Genomic DNA, 17,872 nt, shown 5'->3' with positions numbered 1-17,872 from the left:
CAAATCTTTCCTCTGTTGGCCCTGATTCGTGGGGCTCAGACCAGGGTAAGTACGGTTTCCCAGGAGAGAAAGCTGGGGTAACAGAGAAGGGTCCAGGGGCCACTACAATGCCTTCCACTACATAGGGGGAATCTCCCTCCCATCACCCAGGAATGGCTGACCCATCACTCACGTGGCTCGGTACAGGTCAAAGCGTCCCTTATCCTGGATGTGAAACATCAGGTCACCTCCATTGAGGAATTCCATCACAAAGAACAGGTGTTCCTGGCCAGGAGAAGGGAAGAGTGGTGAGCACAGGGACCACAGCCCTGCATATGGTGACAGATAGGTAGGTCCCCTACGGAGTACCCCTGTGGGCACCACTCTGTTGATGGCGGACATGGTGATTCAAGAAGCACTTATTATTTGCCAACTATATGCTAGGCACCGGGATAAAAGACAAAAAGAAACAGCCCTTTCCCCTCAGAAGGTTAAGTTCCACTGGGGCAGAGGAGGAGGGGAGTGGGAGGGATCCGACGATAAAGGAGATGGTTTGCAGACCTTAACGTGCCACATGGGTGTCCAAAAGTCTTAGTGCAGTCTTCAGCTATTAAAGCTAACTGCTCTGAGACTTTTGGGACACCCTGTATAAGTAAGCAGCTACTCTTGTTCCTCATCCTCCTATTACTACGATTACTGCTGCCGTTGCTACTACCATGGTAAGTGTAAGATAACTAAAGGTGGGAGAGAATATTACCAACTAAGGGGCCTGAGAAAGGCTTCCTGGAGGAGGTGGCACCCAAGAGCAGCCTTGAAAGAAGCTAAAAAGGCAGGACAAGGAAGGACACCAGTCTGGGCACAGCAAGAAGGTGGCAATGACTGGCCAAGTGTGGGCAATGGCTAGTCTGGTAGGAATGGAGTATGAGAAGGAAAGAAATATGAAAGTAAGGCTGGACGGTGCCAGACTGGGAAGGAATTTAAATGCCAGGAGGAGGAGTTTATATTTTATCCAAGAAGGAATAGGGAATCACTGAGAGATGAGTGTGCAGGAGGCAACTTGAACAGGAGCCGATTGTTAAATTTTCAACATGAGCATTTACATCTCAGAAATCAGCAAACTACAAATCAGGAGTTGATTTATTGTTTTGTTGACTGTCTAGACTTAAGAAAGTGGTGGAGAAAAAGTTAATAATGCTGATAAAACTTATATATGTGCATGCACATATTCCCCACACCATCACCCCGCCTCCAGAAAGCTGGTTGTTAAACATTTGCCAGCACAGCTCTGGAACCATGGAAAATTCTTGAGTTGGAAAGTGATATGGTTAGTCCTGGGCTTTAGGGGGATATTTTGCAGGTGTGTGGATGGTGTGGGGAGGGGAAAGACAGAAGGTAGATCAGGTGACAGAGAAAGAAGAACATCGACCCCAAATCTGGTTCTGAGATGTCCCATCCCTGAGGGGCAGATACGGCTCTGAACTTGGGGATCCTCCAGGCTAAGTAGGGAGGATGGGACACATGTCTGGGGAAAGTACCTTGGTTTGGAAAGTACAGTAAAGGTGCGTCAGGAATGGGTTCTCCCAGGCGAGTGCCAGCACTCGCTTCTCCACCATGGTGCACTCCACATCATCGTCTATCAGAACGACATCTTTCTTCAGAGCCTTCACGGCAAAGAACTCGCCCTTTCCCTTCAGCTCAGCCAGCAGCACCTGAGTCACCAAGGAAGAGAGGCAAGGGGCCTGAAGCAGGACAGAGGAGGCGGAAGAGACCGCACAAACAGTCTGGGCAATTTCCCTTTGGTCCCAAAGGGTGGTTGTGCAGTAGACACTTCTGCTCTAGGCACCCCCTCTTCCAGGGCCCAGCACCCTCCAAGACACCTGCCCATGTCTGACCTGCCTCCCCAACAGCACACATGCATAATGCTTCGTGCCATAGTTGTGCAGATCTGAAAAACCTGTGTGCAGACAGACACTGTGTCTATTTTCCAGCTGCCTTACAATTATGTTTTTTGAGCTGGCTCATTTCTAATGGATCTTCAATGGTTCCCATATGTTTTAGTGCCCGATTTTTCATGAACTTTCTACTCCAACTAAGACAGAGAAGATACCCCCCCCAGAGCTTGTCTCTGCCAGCTCCCCCCTTCTCTCTAATTCTCATTCGAACTCAGGATTATCTTCTTGGTATCCCCCAGAATCAGCTGATCTAATCTAACTATGCTCCATATAGAGACAGGATGCCTCTCTCCATTCCCAAGGAGCAGCTTGGATTTTAACCATGGGACCAACATTCAATTCCTGGCTTTGCAGTTTACACCTCTTTGGGACATCATTGGATGAAATGATCTCTAAGCTCGCTTCCAGCACTGGTGGCCAAAGGAGGAGGCCCCTCACCTTCCCAAAGCTGCCCTTGCCCAGGACTTTGTGGAATGTGAAGTTGTTGATGTTGAACTTGGAAGATCTGCCTTCCCAGATCTTCCCATAGGTCCCGTTATCTGTGGGAACAGAAAGTAAACACTTCAGATCTTTACTCAAGACCCTTAACCACACTCCAGCACCTACCCACATTTAACTTGTTTCAGAGGGGCATGGAGGGATTCTTAGGAAGGTGCTCCCCCAAAAGACTGGCTGTTCCCCACAGGACTGGGTGGGGGAGGGAGAAGGGGCACTAACTCCACTGGGGCCACACAGGGAGCTACAGAAATGTCCAGAACAGAACTCTAGCATCCTTATTCACAGATGGACTGTATCCACTGACAGCTGATCAGTGCAAATATATACTGTTCTCCACCAACACACACTATGCCCCTGACAACCCTCAGACTCAACATTCGATGACCTCCCAAAGCCACCTCCTCACCTCCTATTTCAATGTTGCTGAAACTGGCCAGAGGAAGTCACACAACTGCTGACTACAAATCTATGTCATCTAATCTCAACTGGCCCTCGCTGCAATGGAATGGCTAGCCTCTCATTTATTTCCTCCTGACTGATTCTCACAGTCCCAAAAGCAGCTGTTTGAAAACCTCTCCTTTCCCCAGGTTCCCTACACCATTTTTTTTCTGAGGGGGGAAGGCAGGGCAATTGGGGTTAAGTGACTTGCCCAAGGTCACACAGCTATTAAGTGTGTCAAGTGTACGAGGTCGGATTTGAACTCAGGTCCTCCTGACTCCAGGGCTGGTGCTTTACTCACTGTGCCACCTAGCTGCCCTGACCCTACACCATTCTTATCAGAACTGCTCTCAATATATACTTGTCTGCTACTTTTAATTTTTTTTTTGGAGAGGGGAAGTCAGGGAAATTGGGGTTAAGTGACTTACCCAAGGTCACACAGCTAGTGTGTCAATTGTCTGAGGCAGGATTTGAACTCAGGTCCTCCTGACTCCAGGGCAGGTGCTCTACTCACTGTGCCACCTAGCTGCCCCTTGCCTACTACTTTCAGAGGAAAATCTAAATCACTTGTTGTGACCCCTTTGATCTTCCCTGTTACACACTTGAAATTCTTCTATCTCTTCACCAATCTTCTCTTTCTTCACTCTAGTCCCTGAAAAAAGTGGCCCTCTTTCACGTCAAGGCCAGTTCCTTCCTTTGTACCCTTCTGAGAGCTTGTCCCATCAATCTTTGTGCCCTCTTTCTCATCCTCCTTCTTTCTGTATCTGTTGGATCCTTTTCCATTGCCTACAAACATACACAGGTCCCTCCCCTCCATCTTAAATCTTCACTTGGTCCCGGCCATCCTCTTAAACTCTCATTCGATAGCTCTCATCCCTTTATTGCTGAGCCCACAGGCCTCATCAACCACTCCCTTCTTAACTTTTTACAGTCTGGCTTCTGAGCCCACAACTGCCCTGAAGCTATTCTCTCAACAATCTCTTAACCTCAACCTGTTGGCTTTTTTCTTTGTCTCTATCCTCCTTCACCTCTACACCCAGCTTTTGCCTGTTGCTTCCCCTCCTTCTAGATATTCTTTTGGGAGTCCCTTGGCTTCTTTATCAGTGGTATCTCTTCCTACGTGTCCTTCCAGGATCCCATCGTCCATCACCTACCCCCTAAATGCGAGTGCCTCCCGATACTCTGGCTTAGCTTCTCTTCTCATCAGTTCCCAAGTGTCTAATTATGCTATCTGTGCAAACGATTCCCAGACCTGAACATTCGGCCCTGATCTCTGGTGAACTCTGGTCCTGCCTTTCCAATAGCCTACGGATGTTCCCACTTGGATGGCTCATGATCGTCTCCAACATAAGAAGTGTAAAATAAAACTGAACATCTTTCCCTCTTAACTTGCCCTTCCTCCAAATCTCCCTGCTTCTGTTGGGGGCACCATAGCCCTTCTAGTCATGCCGGTTTGAAGGGTAGGAATCATCCCTGACTCTCCTCTCACTCTCACCTCCCTTATCCAATGAGTTGTTAAATCTTGATGACCTCCACAGCATCTTTGCCCCTTCTCTCTCTCTCTCCATTTCCCTGGCCATACCCAAGCTCAGGCCCTTCTTATCCTTCACTTGGACAATTATAATAACCTCCTAACTGGTTATCCTCTCTCCAGACGTCCAGGGAGCTGGTGAAATACTCTCCCTGGCACAGCTTCCCATGTCACTCTCTGGCTCAAAAGCTTCAGTGGTTTCCTGTTGCCTCTGTGGCAAAATCCAAATGCCCAGGCCTCAGGTTCAAAGCCTTTCTCAGGTTTGCTTCCATCTATCATTCTAGATTTACATCATAGCATTATCCTTCTTCACCTCTATATTTCAACCAAACTGGACCACTCACAGTTTCCTGAATTCTATGCCTTTGTATAAACTATTTGGACAGAAGCAGTGATGTAACACAGTGCATGGAGTGCTGGGCCTGCAGTCAGGGAGACCTGAGTTCAAATCCAACCTCAGACACTTACTAGCTGTGTGACCCAGGGCAAGTAATTTAACCCCTCTCTGCCTCAGTTTCCTCACCTATGTCTGAAGGTCACTGTGAAGGCCAAATGAGATAATAATTGTAAAGCACAGTGCCTGGCACGTGGTAGGAGCTTCCCCGCTTCCCCTGTGCCCACCCTCTTCCTTATCTCTGAACTTCCGAATCCTTAAGTTTCCTTCAAGGTTCAGCCCAGGTGTCACTTCCTCTATGAAGTTTTTCTTGATCGCCCCAACAATGGCCTCTCCCTCTTCAAATTTCCTTGTATCTATCGGTACATACATGTATCATTCCATTGCACATACATGTACATATATGTTGTATCCTTCAAGAAGAATATAAGTTCCTCAAGGGCAGGGACCGTTTCTTTTATTTTGCCTTTGCCTCTCCAATGCATTCCACTTAGTAGGTGCCTAGTAAATGTTAGCTGAATTGAATTCTGTTTTGAAATCTCACCTGCTGAATCTTCCCCAGGGGGAACTGCTTTCTTCTCAAAGCCCTGGTAGATGCCAAAGTTTTCCGTAGACCCTGTGTCTGACTTCCGGGAAGATTTCTGGAGAAAGGGAACAAAGGGAAAGGGGTCTACAGCCGCAGCCAGCTCCACAGCACCAGGCAGAGGGAGCTGGACCCTGGTCCCCCACAACCCGGCTCCATTACTAAGACAACATCCCAGAGCTGGTTGGGGGGGGAACCCCTGTTATTTCAACAACACAGATTTACTCCATTTTATTCAATGGCGGCATGGCTGAAAAGGCTTCATCAAATCCCAGTTTTCCACTGATGTTCTCTGTCTTTCTTAGGATATGTTCATTTCACTTCTGGTGGATCTTCTGTGGCCTCCTAATATTTCTGCTTGAAGTTTCTTTTCCCACCACCCTACAAGGTTTTTCTTTTAGCTCTTTCAGAGTCCTGAAATGTTCTGGGGAGCTCTCTGAATGAAGAAACCTATAGTCCTAAGTTAATGTGAATTATCTCTTCTCCCCCCAAATCCTAAATGTTCTAGTCTGCAAATTGAGGTACAGATTTCCTATCTGTTCTTATCTGATCAATGCTAGCTAGAACCTCTTCTTGTCCTAGCAGTAAGATCCCTCCCCAGCCCACCTCCCACAGCCTGGGGGCTGATCTCCTTCCCTCCATACCAGGCTGACTTGGTTCAATGCTTCAGCTAAAAGCTTCTGGTTGATGCCGCATAAATTTGCCACTTTGTTCTGACACTTATGATGCACGTTCATCCCACAGTCTAGAAGAGAAAGTACAGGCATTCGTAACCTCCCCTGAATCCCGTCGGCCTCCTCATGCTACAGACCCAGAGCCCCAGAAGGATTGAGATGGGGCAGTAGAGAGAGCTGGTGCTGTAGTTCAAATCTAGCCTCAGATACTTATTAGCTGTGTGACCCTGGGCAAGTCACTTAACCTCTGTCTACCTCAATTTCTTCAACTGCAAACTAGGAATGCAGGGTTGTTGTGAGTCTCAAATGAGATAAATATTCTTAGCGCGGTGTGTGGCATATTGGAAGTAATCAGTAAATACATGTTTCCGTCCTTCCTAGCTCAGAGAAATGAGATTTCGGGCTGAGAAATTTACATACATCCTGACCTACACTTCTGTCCAAGAGGCATAATAAAAAAAAAGTATAATAGCTAGCATTTACATAACTCTTCAAGGTTTGCAAAGCTCCTTACATACGTTACGTTATTTGATGCTCACAACAACCCAGTGGAGAAGGCGCCATTATAGATGAGGACAATGAAAATGCAAAGGGTTAAGTGACTTATCCACGGTCATACAAATAGTAAGTATCTGGGGCAAAATTTGAACTAAGGTCTTCCTGGCTCAAAGGCCAGCACTCTATCTACTGCATCACCTAGGTGACACGAGCCCCAGGCTGGAACACTAATGAGTAAACCCACCCCCTTCCTTCTGGACACTCTCTGCCCTCAGCTTCAGAGATACTGCATCTCTAACAGCTTCTCACTATCCTCCTCAACCCCTCAGTGTGGATGTTCCCCAAGGCTCTGCCTTAGAAAAACTCTTCTCTTGCACCATTCTTGTCCTCAGTTTCTTTCACTCCATGGCTTCAACCACTGCCTCAGTAGATGACCCCCCAATCAATGAGTACACCCCTGACCTCCCTTTCTGAGCTCTAGATTTGCACCTCCAATTACCTCCAAGATAGCTTCCCCTGGATGTGCCCCGGGCAGAGGAATAGGCTTGGGCCTTTGAGTTTGGAACTGTGGCTACTCATCCCCGAAATCTCCCTCAGACCCTGCCCCCTCCCTCTCTCATTCTCTCCATCTCCCCTCACTCTCCCCCACCCCACCCCCCACCCCCGCCATGGCTTCCTGCTCACAAACCTTCACACTTTAAGCCCTGCTTCACCAGTCCCCAGAGCAGGCTCCCACAGTGGTCACAGAAGGTGGGGCTCATGTAGTTGTACACCTTGAAGCGATGTGGCATGTCTATCTTGAAGCGCTCCTTCTGGAACTGGGGAGAGTATAAGGAACATGCCGTGAGTTCCTGCCACCTCCTCCCACCTCTCTGCCCCCGCCATCCACCCTTTGACAGCCAGATAGAAGTCCAGAGTCACAGACGGTCAGGATGGTCAGAGGATTTAAAGGCTGCCTAATCCATGCCACTTCAGAGGTGAAAACAGGCCCAAAAAGAAGGGATGTGCCTCAGGTCACAGCAAGGATGGCGCTGGGGGTGGGAGGAAGCCCAGAGGAGCACCAAACCTTCTAGGGATTTCCTCATGTTGTCTCTACTCCCACCTCCTAAAGGGCATCCCTCCTGAAAAGTTATAGGAAGCCATTTCAGAGGCTGCTGGGAGCAAGCTCCTCGCCAGGAGGAGCACAGAGTTTCCCTGCAATGAAGGCCTCAGATGGGGACACCTAGCACCATTCAGAGCCTTCCCTACCACAGCTGCTTTGAAGAAAGGCTAGGTTGTATGTGGGTGCCAACCACACACATGCTGAATGCTTTCTCTTTCCCTTGAAAACAATCCCATGCCCCCCAATTCCTACAAAAGTCCTCCCAAAGGACTCTGGGGCCCCTCCCTAGCAGTTCCACCTGTTCTCGCTATGATGTCCCTAGTTTGCCCCCCTCTCCTCCATGTGATGCCCTTGCCCTGGTCCTGTCACCACGAAGGTCCCACCCTGCCCGCGACATCCCTTCTTACCATGGTATCCCTGCTATTGGCCGCTGTGCCCGTGCACCGACCGATGATCTTGTCGATGCATTTCTTGTGAATCGCCGCATTACATTCTTGGGGAGGCAAGGCCAGGGTAGGGGGGGCGGGAAGAGATGCAGGGCAGGGGGCAGAGACTGTGAGCAGGCGCCCGACACAGCCCAGCCCCCAGGCACAAAGCTTGCCGTTCTCCTGGCCTCCCACACCACTAGGGAGGCATCTGGCCCGAAGGACTGATTCTTTGCCCCTCCCCACCTCCTGCCTGCCTGGCTACCATGAGCCGTAAGGAAAGGGGGGAAGTGGGAGGGAACTAATGACCAAAGGAGGGGGCACAAAGGGGATGGGGAGGCCACAGAGGGATCCAGAGGGAGAGTGGGACCGGGCGGACAGAGAGCACCACCTAGGAGCACAGGGAGAAGGAGACCCTGAGCAGGTGTGGAGGAGGCTGGTGGCAGGGAGCAGTACAGGGCTCTCTGGGGGAGGCTACTGGACAGAAGGGGTACCTTTTCCTTTCTCCTTGGGACAGGGTTAGAGCAATCCCCTCCATAATTTACACATTCACACATTTGTACATTGGCACACACAGTTACATGTGTGCACACAAATGTGCCAGGGACACACACAAACACACACACACATATACATCAGCACACACCCCCACCCTCACACTTACGTCTGCATTTGTAGCCTTGCTTGTTAAGGCCCCTGAAAAACCAAGGCAGAGAGACCAGGTGAGGCATGGCCTTTCCTACCTCCCCTAGAAGAAGTCCTAGCCTCCAAAGGAGCTGTTCTAATCCCTCCCCCCAGTTCCTCAGACTTCTCAAGGCAGCCCCTGCCCTACCTCCCCAACTCTCCCCCAAGCCATCCTCCGAGACCCTGAGACCCTGACTCCCCTTATGCCCCTGGGAACCTTCCTTGCCACTCACCAAACAAATTCCTTGCAGACGGAGCAGAAGGTGGGCTGGCCGAAGAAGGTGGCGATGAACTCGTGGTTCTTGATATAGTGGATCTTGGCCTGCTTGATGGCCCCCCGCCGGTTCATGGTGGGGAATTTGCTCTCCTCCTCCGTCTTCATGGACTGCTTGCAATCTGGGGAGGAGACCAGAAGGGACAGTCTCACCTTAACCTGGAGATTCCAGAGTCATTAAATCAGAGCACAACAGAGCCTGGAAAGGCACTCAGAGCACTTAAGTCTCATTTTAGAGGCCAGGAGGGGAAGAGACTTATCTAAGGTCACACCATGAGTGAGTGGTAAGTTTTCTGAATAGGAAATAGGAGGTGGGGGTGGGTAGAGACAGTCCGCCTCAGAGGAGGTACTGGGTGTAGGGGAGGGTGAGGGAAGTCCACTTGGGTAATCCATAGTAGGCAACAGCAACTGGTTCCCCAAAATCTTCTGCTCCACCCACTCTAAACCAAACTGGAGGAGGAAACAGGGTGATGGTATCCTGCTAGAGAGTGAGGACCACACACAGAGCTTAGTGAGTCTAGGAGACTACATTATGAGCCGGTGTTTGTCATTCTCCTAAGCTCTCTTGTACCTCTCTTCCTGTTGCTACAGGATAGGCACGTCTACTCCCCCACCCCACCCCATTTCCAGCAGGGCCCAGGCACGTGACATGAGGCCTGGCTTAACCATCTCTTACCTGCGTCTTCCAGGAAATACTGGACAGACATGAGGACCTTGGCCTGAGGTTGCAGGTCCAGCTGAGGAGACAAGAAGAAGGTGTGCCCGTGAGGAGGGGGAGGAGTCCCCAGAGCCAGCTGGCCCTGGGCCAGCAGGCCTCCAGCCCTTGACTTCTTTCTCAATCCGGGCACTGCATTGCTAGTCATGCCCAAGCATGGGTCAGGCTCCCCTGATCCCATCCCCTCAGGCTGCAGCCCCACCAAAAATCTTCATCCAAATGGATGTCCAACGGAGAGGAAAGGGTCTTTGAAGGGAGAGGCAGGGTCCCCATCCCCCATGAAGCATTGTTACATTTGGGGAACTGAAAGGTTCTAACCCCAGCCAAGGCCCAGGGGCAGAATGAGAAGGAAGGGAAACTCCCCACCCCCACTCCCGCCCCCACCCAACAGCTGCTTCGATGAGGGGAAGAGCCCAGATGGGAGGCAGGGGGTCCTGCAGAGAGAAGGCCACCCAACCTAGAACATCACAAACACACTCTGGAACGCAGGGACCCCAGAAAGGGCACACACATCCTCTGGCTCACACATCTGGACAGTCTAACAAGCTCACCTGTTTCAGGGATCCTTCCCTTCCTGACTCTACTGCAGCCCCTCAGCCCTGCTCGCCCCAGGCTGGACTACGGTCTTGGGCACCTACGGCTCATCAGCTCCTCATTATTCTCTGGCCGTTTGTTCTCCCCAACTACATGCGAGTCCCCTTCTTCTACAGTCTTTTTGTCCACTATAGCAAGCAGAAGTAGGTGCAGAAAGAGTATTCTGTGTGTGAATTCAGGACTCTGCCCTGAGCCTCTGACGAGGTGAGAGGTCAGCGGGGGCCCTGTCTCACAGCCACCCTTTCCCCTGCTCTAGCTTGTCTGAAGTTGCTCTTAGTGGGGCTGGAGGAGTGGACAGTTATAAAGCCTTTTCCTGTTGAGACATCTCTGCTTGGGGGGAACAAAGCCCAGTGACTTTGTGTGGGTCGTATCAGCTCCAACAACATGCATCTACGCTCACACAGACACAAAGACACGTATATACACATGGATTACACACACACACACACACACACACACACACACACACACAGAGTAAGACTGCAGCTCTAGAGCTGAAAGGCACCTCTGAAACCAGCCTCCTCATTTTAACAGAGAAAGAAACTAAGGCCCAGAGAGAGTTTAGCAACTTGCCCAAGGACACAAAGGGATCATGAATTTAGAGCTGTAAAGGACCCCAGAGGTCATCTAGTCTAACCCCCTCACTTTTACAGATGAGGAAACTGAGGCTGAAGGAGGTTAAGTGACTTATCCAAGGTCATACAGATAGTCAACACACAAGACAGGATTTGAATCCAGGTCCTCTGATTCCCAAACCAGTTTTCTAAATAAAAGAACACAGAGACACATGGAGATGTGCTCAAATGTTCACACATGCACGCACACACATTCATTCATGGGCATCTACGCAGAGTGCTCAACCCCGACGATTCCCTCCTCACCCCTGAGGACAGCACCCCTCACCCAGAATTCGGCTTTGCCGCTGTTCTTCTTGCATCTCTCGGCCAGCACAGACACGCCCACGGTCACCTCCGACAGGGGTTCCTCAGCTGCCTTCATCAAGACGATCTGGATGACCCGTCCCTCGTAGATGTGGGCATCAAACGTTGATGCCCAATCTGGGTACATGGTGGGCTTCTTCTGGACCAGTGTCTTCCCTCTCTCTGAGGTCCACATAGTTGTGGGTGGGGTGGGGGGACACAAGGTACAGAACACATCTTGGAGCACAGCCCCCTTCCAAGAAGGTATCTCCCCACCGGCCAGCTATTGCTAGCTCACGCCAGCCCCATCTAATTATCCACCAGGGATAATGTGCAATCCTCATTACTAGCAAGATCTCCACCACTGCCCAGCCCCGCCCCAGCAGCTACCAGGATGCTCTGCCTTCTCCCTCCATTAAGCTAAGCAGTAGGCATGACGCAGCCAGCACAATGGAGCAGGGATGGGGTCTGGTAGATGAAGGGCAGTCTGTGACCCCCTGCAGGTTCATCCATCCTGACCTGTCCCTTCCTTCTGCCCCACCCTTTCTCCCCAGCCTGGGAATTCTGGGGCAGGAAGGTTGGCTTAGATGCCCTCCCTATTCACTTCCAGCTCTAGGATCTTGTGATTGGGAGGTTCCAGGAGTGAATCCTTTAGCTAACCCCTTTCTCCCTCATTTGAGTCCCTGGAAAGGGCTTGTTCTGGGGCTCCCTCTTACCTGTGGTCAGTGATTCTTTCATTTTGACAGCACAGAACGGTTGACAGTTTTCCTCAGGAGACTGGAGGGATCCAAGCTCATAGGAGTTGAAGGAGATGCGTAGAAAGGGGGCCATGGCTGATGACACTGGTCACACACCTGTTAGAGAAAGAGTAAGTCTGCTAACACGGACAGGAACAGAAGCGAAGAGTATTTATGGCTGTGAATAAAGACGAAAGTAAGCAATTAGTGGTGTAATGGAAAATGCCTTAGACCTGAAGACTTGGGTTCTAATTCTAGCTCTGACACTAACGGGCTGTGGGACCTTGGGGAAGTCACTCAAAGGAACAATTATCTTATAAAGATACCTTAGGCACTGTTTTGTTTAATCTCTTCCTTTTTTAGAAATGAGGGACCCAAAGAGGGTAATGAAGACAGGAGTAGAGCCGAGATTTGAACCCAAGTCCTCTGACCCCAAATTCCCTTCCACAATGCCCCATGCCTCCTACTTTTCCCATCTGTAAAATGAGGGGTGTGAACTAACTGGTTTCTCAGGCAGCCCTCTAGCTCTGAGATTCAATAATTCTAAGGCGAAAAGCAGTCATGGCAGAGCAGACAGAGCTCCGGCTTTGGGGTCGGGAGCCCGGATTAGCCCCTGACTAGCTGTGTGATCATTAGCAAGAAACAGCTTCTCCAGACTTCACTTTCCTCATGTATAAAATAAGCATGATATTTGTACTGCCTACTTCCTAGAGATGTTGTGGGGAAAGCATTTTTCAAGCCTTAAAGAGCTCTACAAATTTGAGTTACTACTATTTTTATCATCAATGCAATCTCATCAGGTCAGGAAATGGTGAAGAGGTTGGCCCTGGCAGGAGGTTGAGGTGGGGGTAGTGATGGTGGAGGGGAGGAGCTGATCCATGGCCATTCTCAGGGAGACAGACATCATGCAGTCATACAGCTGGGAGATACTATGCTTCTTCTTTCTTTTTTTTTTTTTTGAAGGAGGGGAAGGCAGGGCAATTGGGGTTAAGTGACTTGCCCAAGGTCACACAGCTAGTAAGTGTGTCAAGTGTCTGATGTCTGATTTGAACTCAGGTCCTCCTGACTCCAGGGCTGGTGCTCTGGCTCACTGTGTCACCTACCTGCCCCAGATACTATACTTCCTTTGCATATCCCAGGGAACACTCAGAATACTGGAAGGGCTCCCTTAAAACCAAACTCAACGTTCTAAGTGCGAGCCTCTCCCTCTGATGAGGGGATGGCTATGGGGAAGGTCTGATTCTTCCTGTTTTCTCTCACATCTGTGTCACCTTGGACAAGTCACTGGATTTCTCTTTGCCTGTTTCCTCATCTTCAAAATAAAGGGATTGGGCTAGGTGATCTCTTAAGTTTCCTTCTGGCTCTAAATCTTGGATCCGACCCAACAGCCCATGAGAAGGCTTAAGAAGGTCTGAAAGAGGACTCTTAGCTAGGAAACTCAGGGTAGGTCATTCAGGTGGCTTCAGGACAAAAGGATGGTAAGATGGAATCGTGTTCTCTTTGGCTGGTGTGGCGGAGACCGAAACACCAGGCTGGCCTTAGGTTTCCCCGTCTCCCCACCTGGAAGATGGCAATAACAACTCTGACCCATTCATCCATTATCACTCAGTACTTGCCAAAGTCTCCTCAGATCCACAGCATGCCCATCAGTGGGATAGGTCTATATGACTTATAAGGTCCCTTCCTGCTCAAAATTTTCACAACAGCCCCATGACAAAAGGAAGTCAGGGATAATTATCCCCATTTTACAGAATGAAGGTTCAAAGAAAGTCATACAGCAAGTTAGTAATAGGGCCAGGACTAGATCCTGGAAAGAAGCTAGTTCTTTCCAGTTTGGGCTGCTTACCACCCTGTCCCCTCACTACCACTCCTCCCAAGTCATATTATACAGTCCCTCATCCCTTTGAGATTTACATAGTACAAGTATAAATAGAGGAAAGGGGAGGGGAATAAGCATGTATATAACACCTATTGTATGCCAGGGACGCTGCCAAGCACTTTACAAATATTCTTATTTGGTTCTCCTGACAACCTTGTTGGCAGGATCACGCTGTCTGAGAGCAGATTTGAATTTGGGTCTTTCTGACTCTAAGACCAGCACTCTACCCGCCCACTGAGCTACTGCTGCCTTGGGGGAGTCTGAGATTCCTGCTTCTAGGATGTCCAGCTATTTCCTCATTAGGAAAGGACATAGGAAATACATAAGAGGTTGACTCCAGTCTCAAATACATGGGGAGTAAAGATGGATGGGGAATGCGGTGGGACCGGCTCAGAGTGATGTATGTCTACAAAGAGACTCCTAAATTTGCAATAAACTCAAGGGGAGGACCAAGGGCTCTTCCTTCAAGAAAGAAACAAGCCAAAGGCTCCACTGACCAAGACTCAGAGGTCACAGAAGCAATGGAAATCTAGCCTTAGGCCTCCTGGGGCAGGGGCACTTAAACCTTTTTTGTGTCTTGGACCTCTTTGGCAGTCTGGCAAAGCCTACAGACACTTTCTCAGAATACTGATTTATAAATAATCGAAAGACATGCTCAATTTCAGTCAGAGGTTAGTGAAGATAAAGCTGTAATTTTTTTCCTATCCAAGTCATAGACCCCTTGAAATCTATACATGAACCCTAGTTTAACAATTCCTGATGTAGGGATTGACTTTCCCATTGGACATTTCTCCTCTGGGAGGTAGCAGCTGGTTTTGGAGCACCTCCAATTCTCTTCCCTGGCTTCTGACCACTCACTTCTTGGGACAATTATGAGAGAAAGGATTTAGAAGCCAGAGGGCTGGGAGACCAGAGGTCCAGGATGGGGGATGTAACGAGTTTGGGGACCTTAGAGAGGGTGGAACCTAGGGACTCATAAGGATCTGGGGAGGTTAAGGAGCTGGTGAGGGCTCTGGGGAGATCATAACTTGGGGAGTCCAGTTAGGGGTTGTTTTGGGAGGCTGAGATTGGGTTTGAAGAGGTATAACATTGATGGACAGGCTTGGGAAACTAGTGGGTCAGTCTAGTCAGGAGCAGGTTGTGGGGACTGACAGCCCTTACCTACTTGGGTGACAGAAATGAGGTTCCTAATCTTGGATAGAGATCATGGACCAACAATACAAGGGCCCCCAAAACTGGAAGAAAAAACAAGAGAGCCATGAAGGGTGGAGATGCTGTGGTGTCAGGGCTGGAGGAGGAGACTATAATCAACCCTCAGTAGTGTTTCTTCCTGGACTGATTTCCTTGTCCCTCTCCCCTCCCCCTAATACAACTGGGGACAGACTTGCCTTCACCCTGCAACCCACCTGTCTTCAGAAAAGACTGATCATTTCAATTAAATTTTGCTTGGGATATTACTTTCAAAACTCAACATAAAGCTTTTCGGTTTATCCAGGCTACCCTTCCCCCAAAGGTAGCCTTAGGTTGCAGATACTCAGGAGAGCCTTGAAGAAAAATGCTTTCAGGATCAGTAATTTCATAAGCATGGGCATTCCCTCCAACTAACCCAGTGCCAGCCCCTTCATACTTCAACAGGCAATTTTATGAGCTGCCATGGTCAAAAAACCTTCCTTTCCTGGTTCCTCTTTGTACTTAGCAAGGCTCCCACACAGTTCTTCTCTGGGCCCATCCCCAAAGCTTTTCCAGTTTGGTGGGACCCGTCAGGGCTTGCTCTCAGCTGGCATAGCCTTTGAGAAGCCAAGGTCACCTCAAGGCCACAAAGAGACATCTGAGGAAGACCTCAGTGAAGCTCAAATAGGAAAATAAATTTTATGAGAACAGCCTGAAAGTCGGAGATGGGGGTGTGTGGGGGAGGGAGGAATGAAGGGAAGTCCCCCTCTACTTATACCACCCCTGACTTGGGTCTGATGGGGAGGGCTCCAGGCTGACACTACAGATATAAGCCTTATAGTCTTTTCAGCATTGGTGGATAGACCCATAGCCCTCTTCCCTCGTCCACCCCTCTCTTCTCCCTCCCATTTGTTTCCCTGAGTCACAGCCCAGTAACTCCAGGGTACTGCCTAGTCACCTCCAAGGGCAAAGCTGTTTGGTTTGCTGTAGTGTCAATCACAGAATTCTAGAGCTGGGAAAATTCAGCCCCATGCTTACCAAATGTACCTGGCTGCAGAAGACAAAAGGAACAGAAAATATATCAATAGAGCATGGATGCATTAAGTCTACGGAGGAGTTCCCCAGGATAAAGAAAGGTTGAAGAAATCTGGAAATCTATTTTTAGAGCAAAAAAAATTAACACTTGTAATAGCTATCTTAGATACATAACTTAAAATCCTACTCTGATACCTCATCATGAAATGGAGGGTCCTGGATTCTCTAACTGTAATAACTAGGATTTCTATCGCCTCTAACTTGTGCCAGGCGTTGTGCTAAACATTATACAAATATTATCTCCTTGATCTTGACAACAATCCTGGGAGGTAAATGCTATTATGATCCTCACTTTACAGTTAAGTGACTTATACAGAGTCATGCACTTAGTAAGTATCTGAGGCTGGGTTTAAACTCGGGTCTTCCTAACTCCAGACCCAGGCGTCTATCCACTGTACCACCTAGCTGCCCCTTAATTCTCACTAAACTCACCATAAATGAAATCAGAAGATGTAAGGAAGCTGCATCTGAATGGAAGGGTGAACCCACAGGCTCTTCTCAAGGAGGTGAGAAAAGGAGGTGATTTCATTGTGTATCCAAGGGAACAAAAAAGAAACAACTTTACGGAGCAGTGCTAGGTCACCTCTCCTTAGTGCTTTTTGTTGTTCAGTCCTTTCAGTCCTACCTGACTCTTGGTGACCCCATTTAGGGTTTTTTTGGCAAAGATACTCGAGCAGTTTGCTATTTCCTTTTCCTGGTAATTTTACAGATGAGGAAACTGAGGCAAACAGGGTTAAGCAACTTGTCCAAGGTCACACAGCTTGAAAGTTTCTAAGGCTGGATTCACTTGAACTGATTGAGCATAACCAAACAGACCGCTACAAAGATCCTGCAGTTTATGCACCTACATCTATCGTAGATGTCCTTCTAGAAACGAGGAACTTGATAGGATGCTCCAAACCAACTCAGCATTAGAGCTCAATATTCAATGGCTTCAATGTGAATACCATTCAATTTAACAAGCATTTATTAAGTGTCTGTTGTATGCTGGGCATTGTGCTAGACGCTGGGGATAGAAAGACAAAAATGAAAGCAGCTTACAAGAAGCTTACATTGTACTGATTGGAGGCAGACACAGTGAACGATAAAGGAAAAGGCTGGAAAAAAACAAGGTTTAAAATGAAGAAATGAAAGAGCCCAAAGGCCAGGGGACAATCCAGAAGCCTCACATCCGTACAGTCAGAAGACACTGGATATGGAGACTAGCAAACAGTATCACGAAAAGTGAAACTTCTATCTTTTTTAAGGGGACAATACTTTTATTATGAGAGCTTGTTTTCCATAAACTGCTCACAAATTTTTGTCCTCTTTTTTTTCCCCTTTTTCTTCTAGTCCAAAAGACCTCAACTATGGTTATAAGAGACGATGCTCAAGACCACAGACGCACCAACCACATTGGGTTTTACATAGTATTTTAATGGCAACTGACAAGATAGCTAATATAGATATCAGATTACTGGTATAACATGATTGCAAGTTATCTTCATAGGATCACAAATTTTGAGCTGGGGATCATCTAAGCCACTCTCCTTATTTTAATGAGAAAAAGCGATTATAGCTTAACAGACAGGAAATAACTAGTTATTGATAACTGGAGTCAGTCTGTGTGCAATCAGACTATTAATTTGTTAACACAAAGGTAGAAATTAATATCAAATTAAAAGAAAGGTAAAAGATGGGAAGACACTACATGTAATTATAACTTCAGCCTAATCTATCTAGACAAGCAG

At 48.5% G+C, this 17,872-nt stretch overlaps 1 protein-coding gene across 3 annotated transcripts in view; it reads right to left on the bottom strand.

The window, feature by feature from the left end:
• Positions 1-17,872, bottom strand: part of PRKCD (protein kinase C delta) — a 107,477-nt gene that overhangs the window by 8,233 nt on the left and 81,372 nt on the right. For all 3 annotated transcript variants that reach the window (XM_036738918.1, XM_036738917.1, XM_036738916.1), the window contains exons 3-14: positions 11,978-12,115; positions 11,245-11,444; positions 9,709-9,769; positions 8,992-9,154; positions 8,739-8,770; positions 8,057-8,142; positions 7,236-7,365; positions 6,020-6,120; positions 5,337-5,433; positions 2,370-2,470; positions 1,515-1,688; positions 173-264 (exon numbers count right to left, since the gene is read on the bottom strand). In XM_036738918.1, coding sequence (XP_036594813.1) covers positions 173-264; positions 1,515-1,688; positions 2,370-2,470; positions 5,337-5,433; positions 6,020-6,120; positions 7,236-7,365; positions 8,057-8,142; positions 8,739-8,770; positions 8,992-9,154; positions 9,709-9,769; positions 11,245-11,444; positions 11,978-12,092 — 1,352 coding nt within the window. In that variant the 5' untranslated portion in view covers positions 12,093-12,115. The remainder of the gene's footprint in view (positions 1-172; positions 265-1,514; positions 1,689-2,369; positions 2,471-5,336; positions 5,434-6,019; positions 6,121-7,235; positions 7,366-8,056; positions 8,143-8,738; positions 8,771-8,991; positions 9,155-9,708; positions 9,770-11,244; positions 11,445-11,977; positions 12,116-17,872) is intronic.

Source organism: Trichosurus vulpecula, chromosome 9 (genome assembly GCF_011100635.1).
Source record: "Trichosurus vulpecula isolate mTriVul1 chromosome 9, mTriVul1.pri, whole genome shotgun sequence".
NCBI classification, from domain to species: Eukaryota; Metazoa; Chordata; class Mammalia; order Diprotodontia; family Phalangeridae; genus Trichosurus; species Trichosurus vulpecula.
The sequence above is the reverse complement of the archived record's forward strand: the minus strand, read 5'-3'. Positions and strand labels throughout refer to the sequence as shown.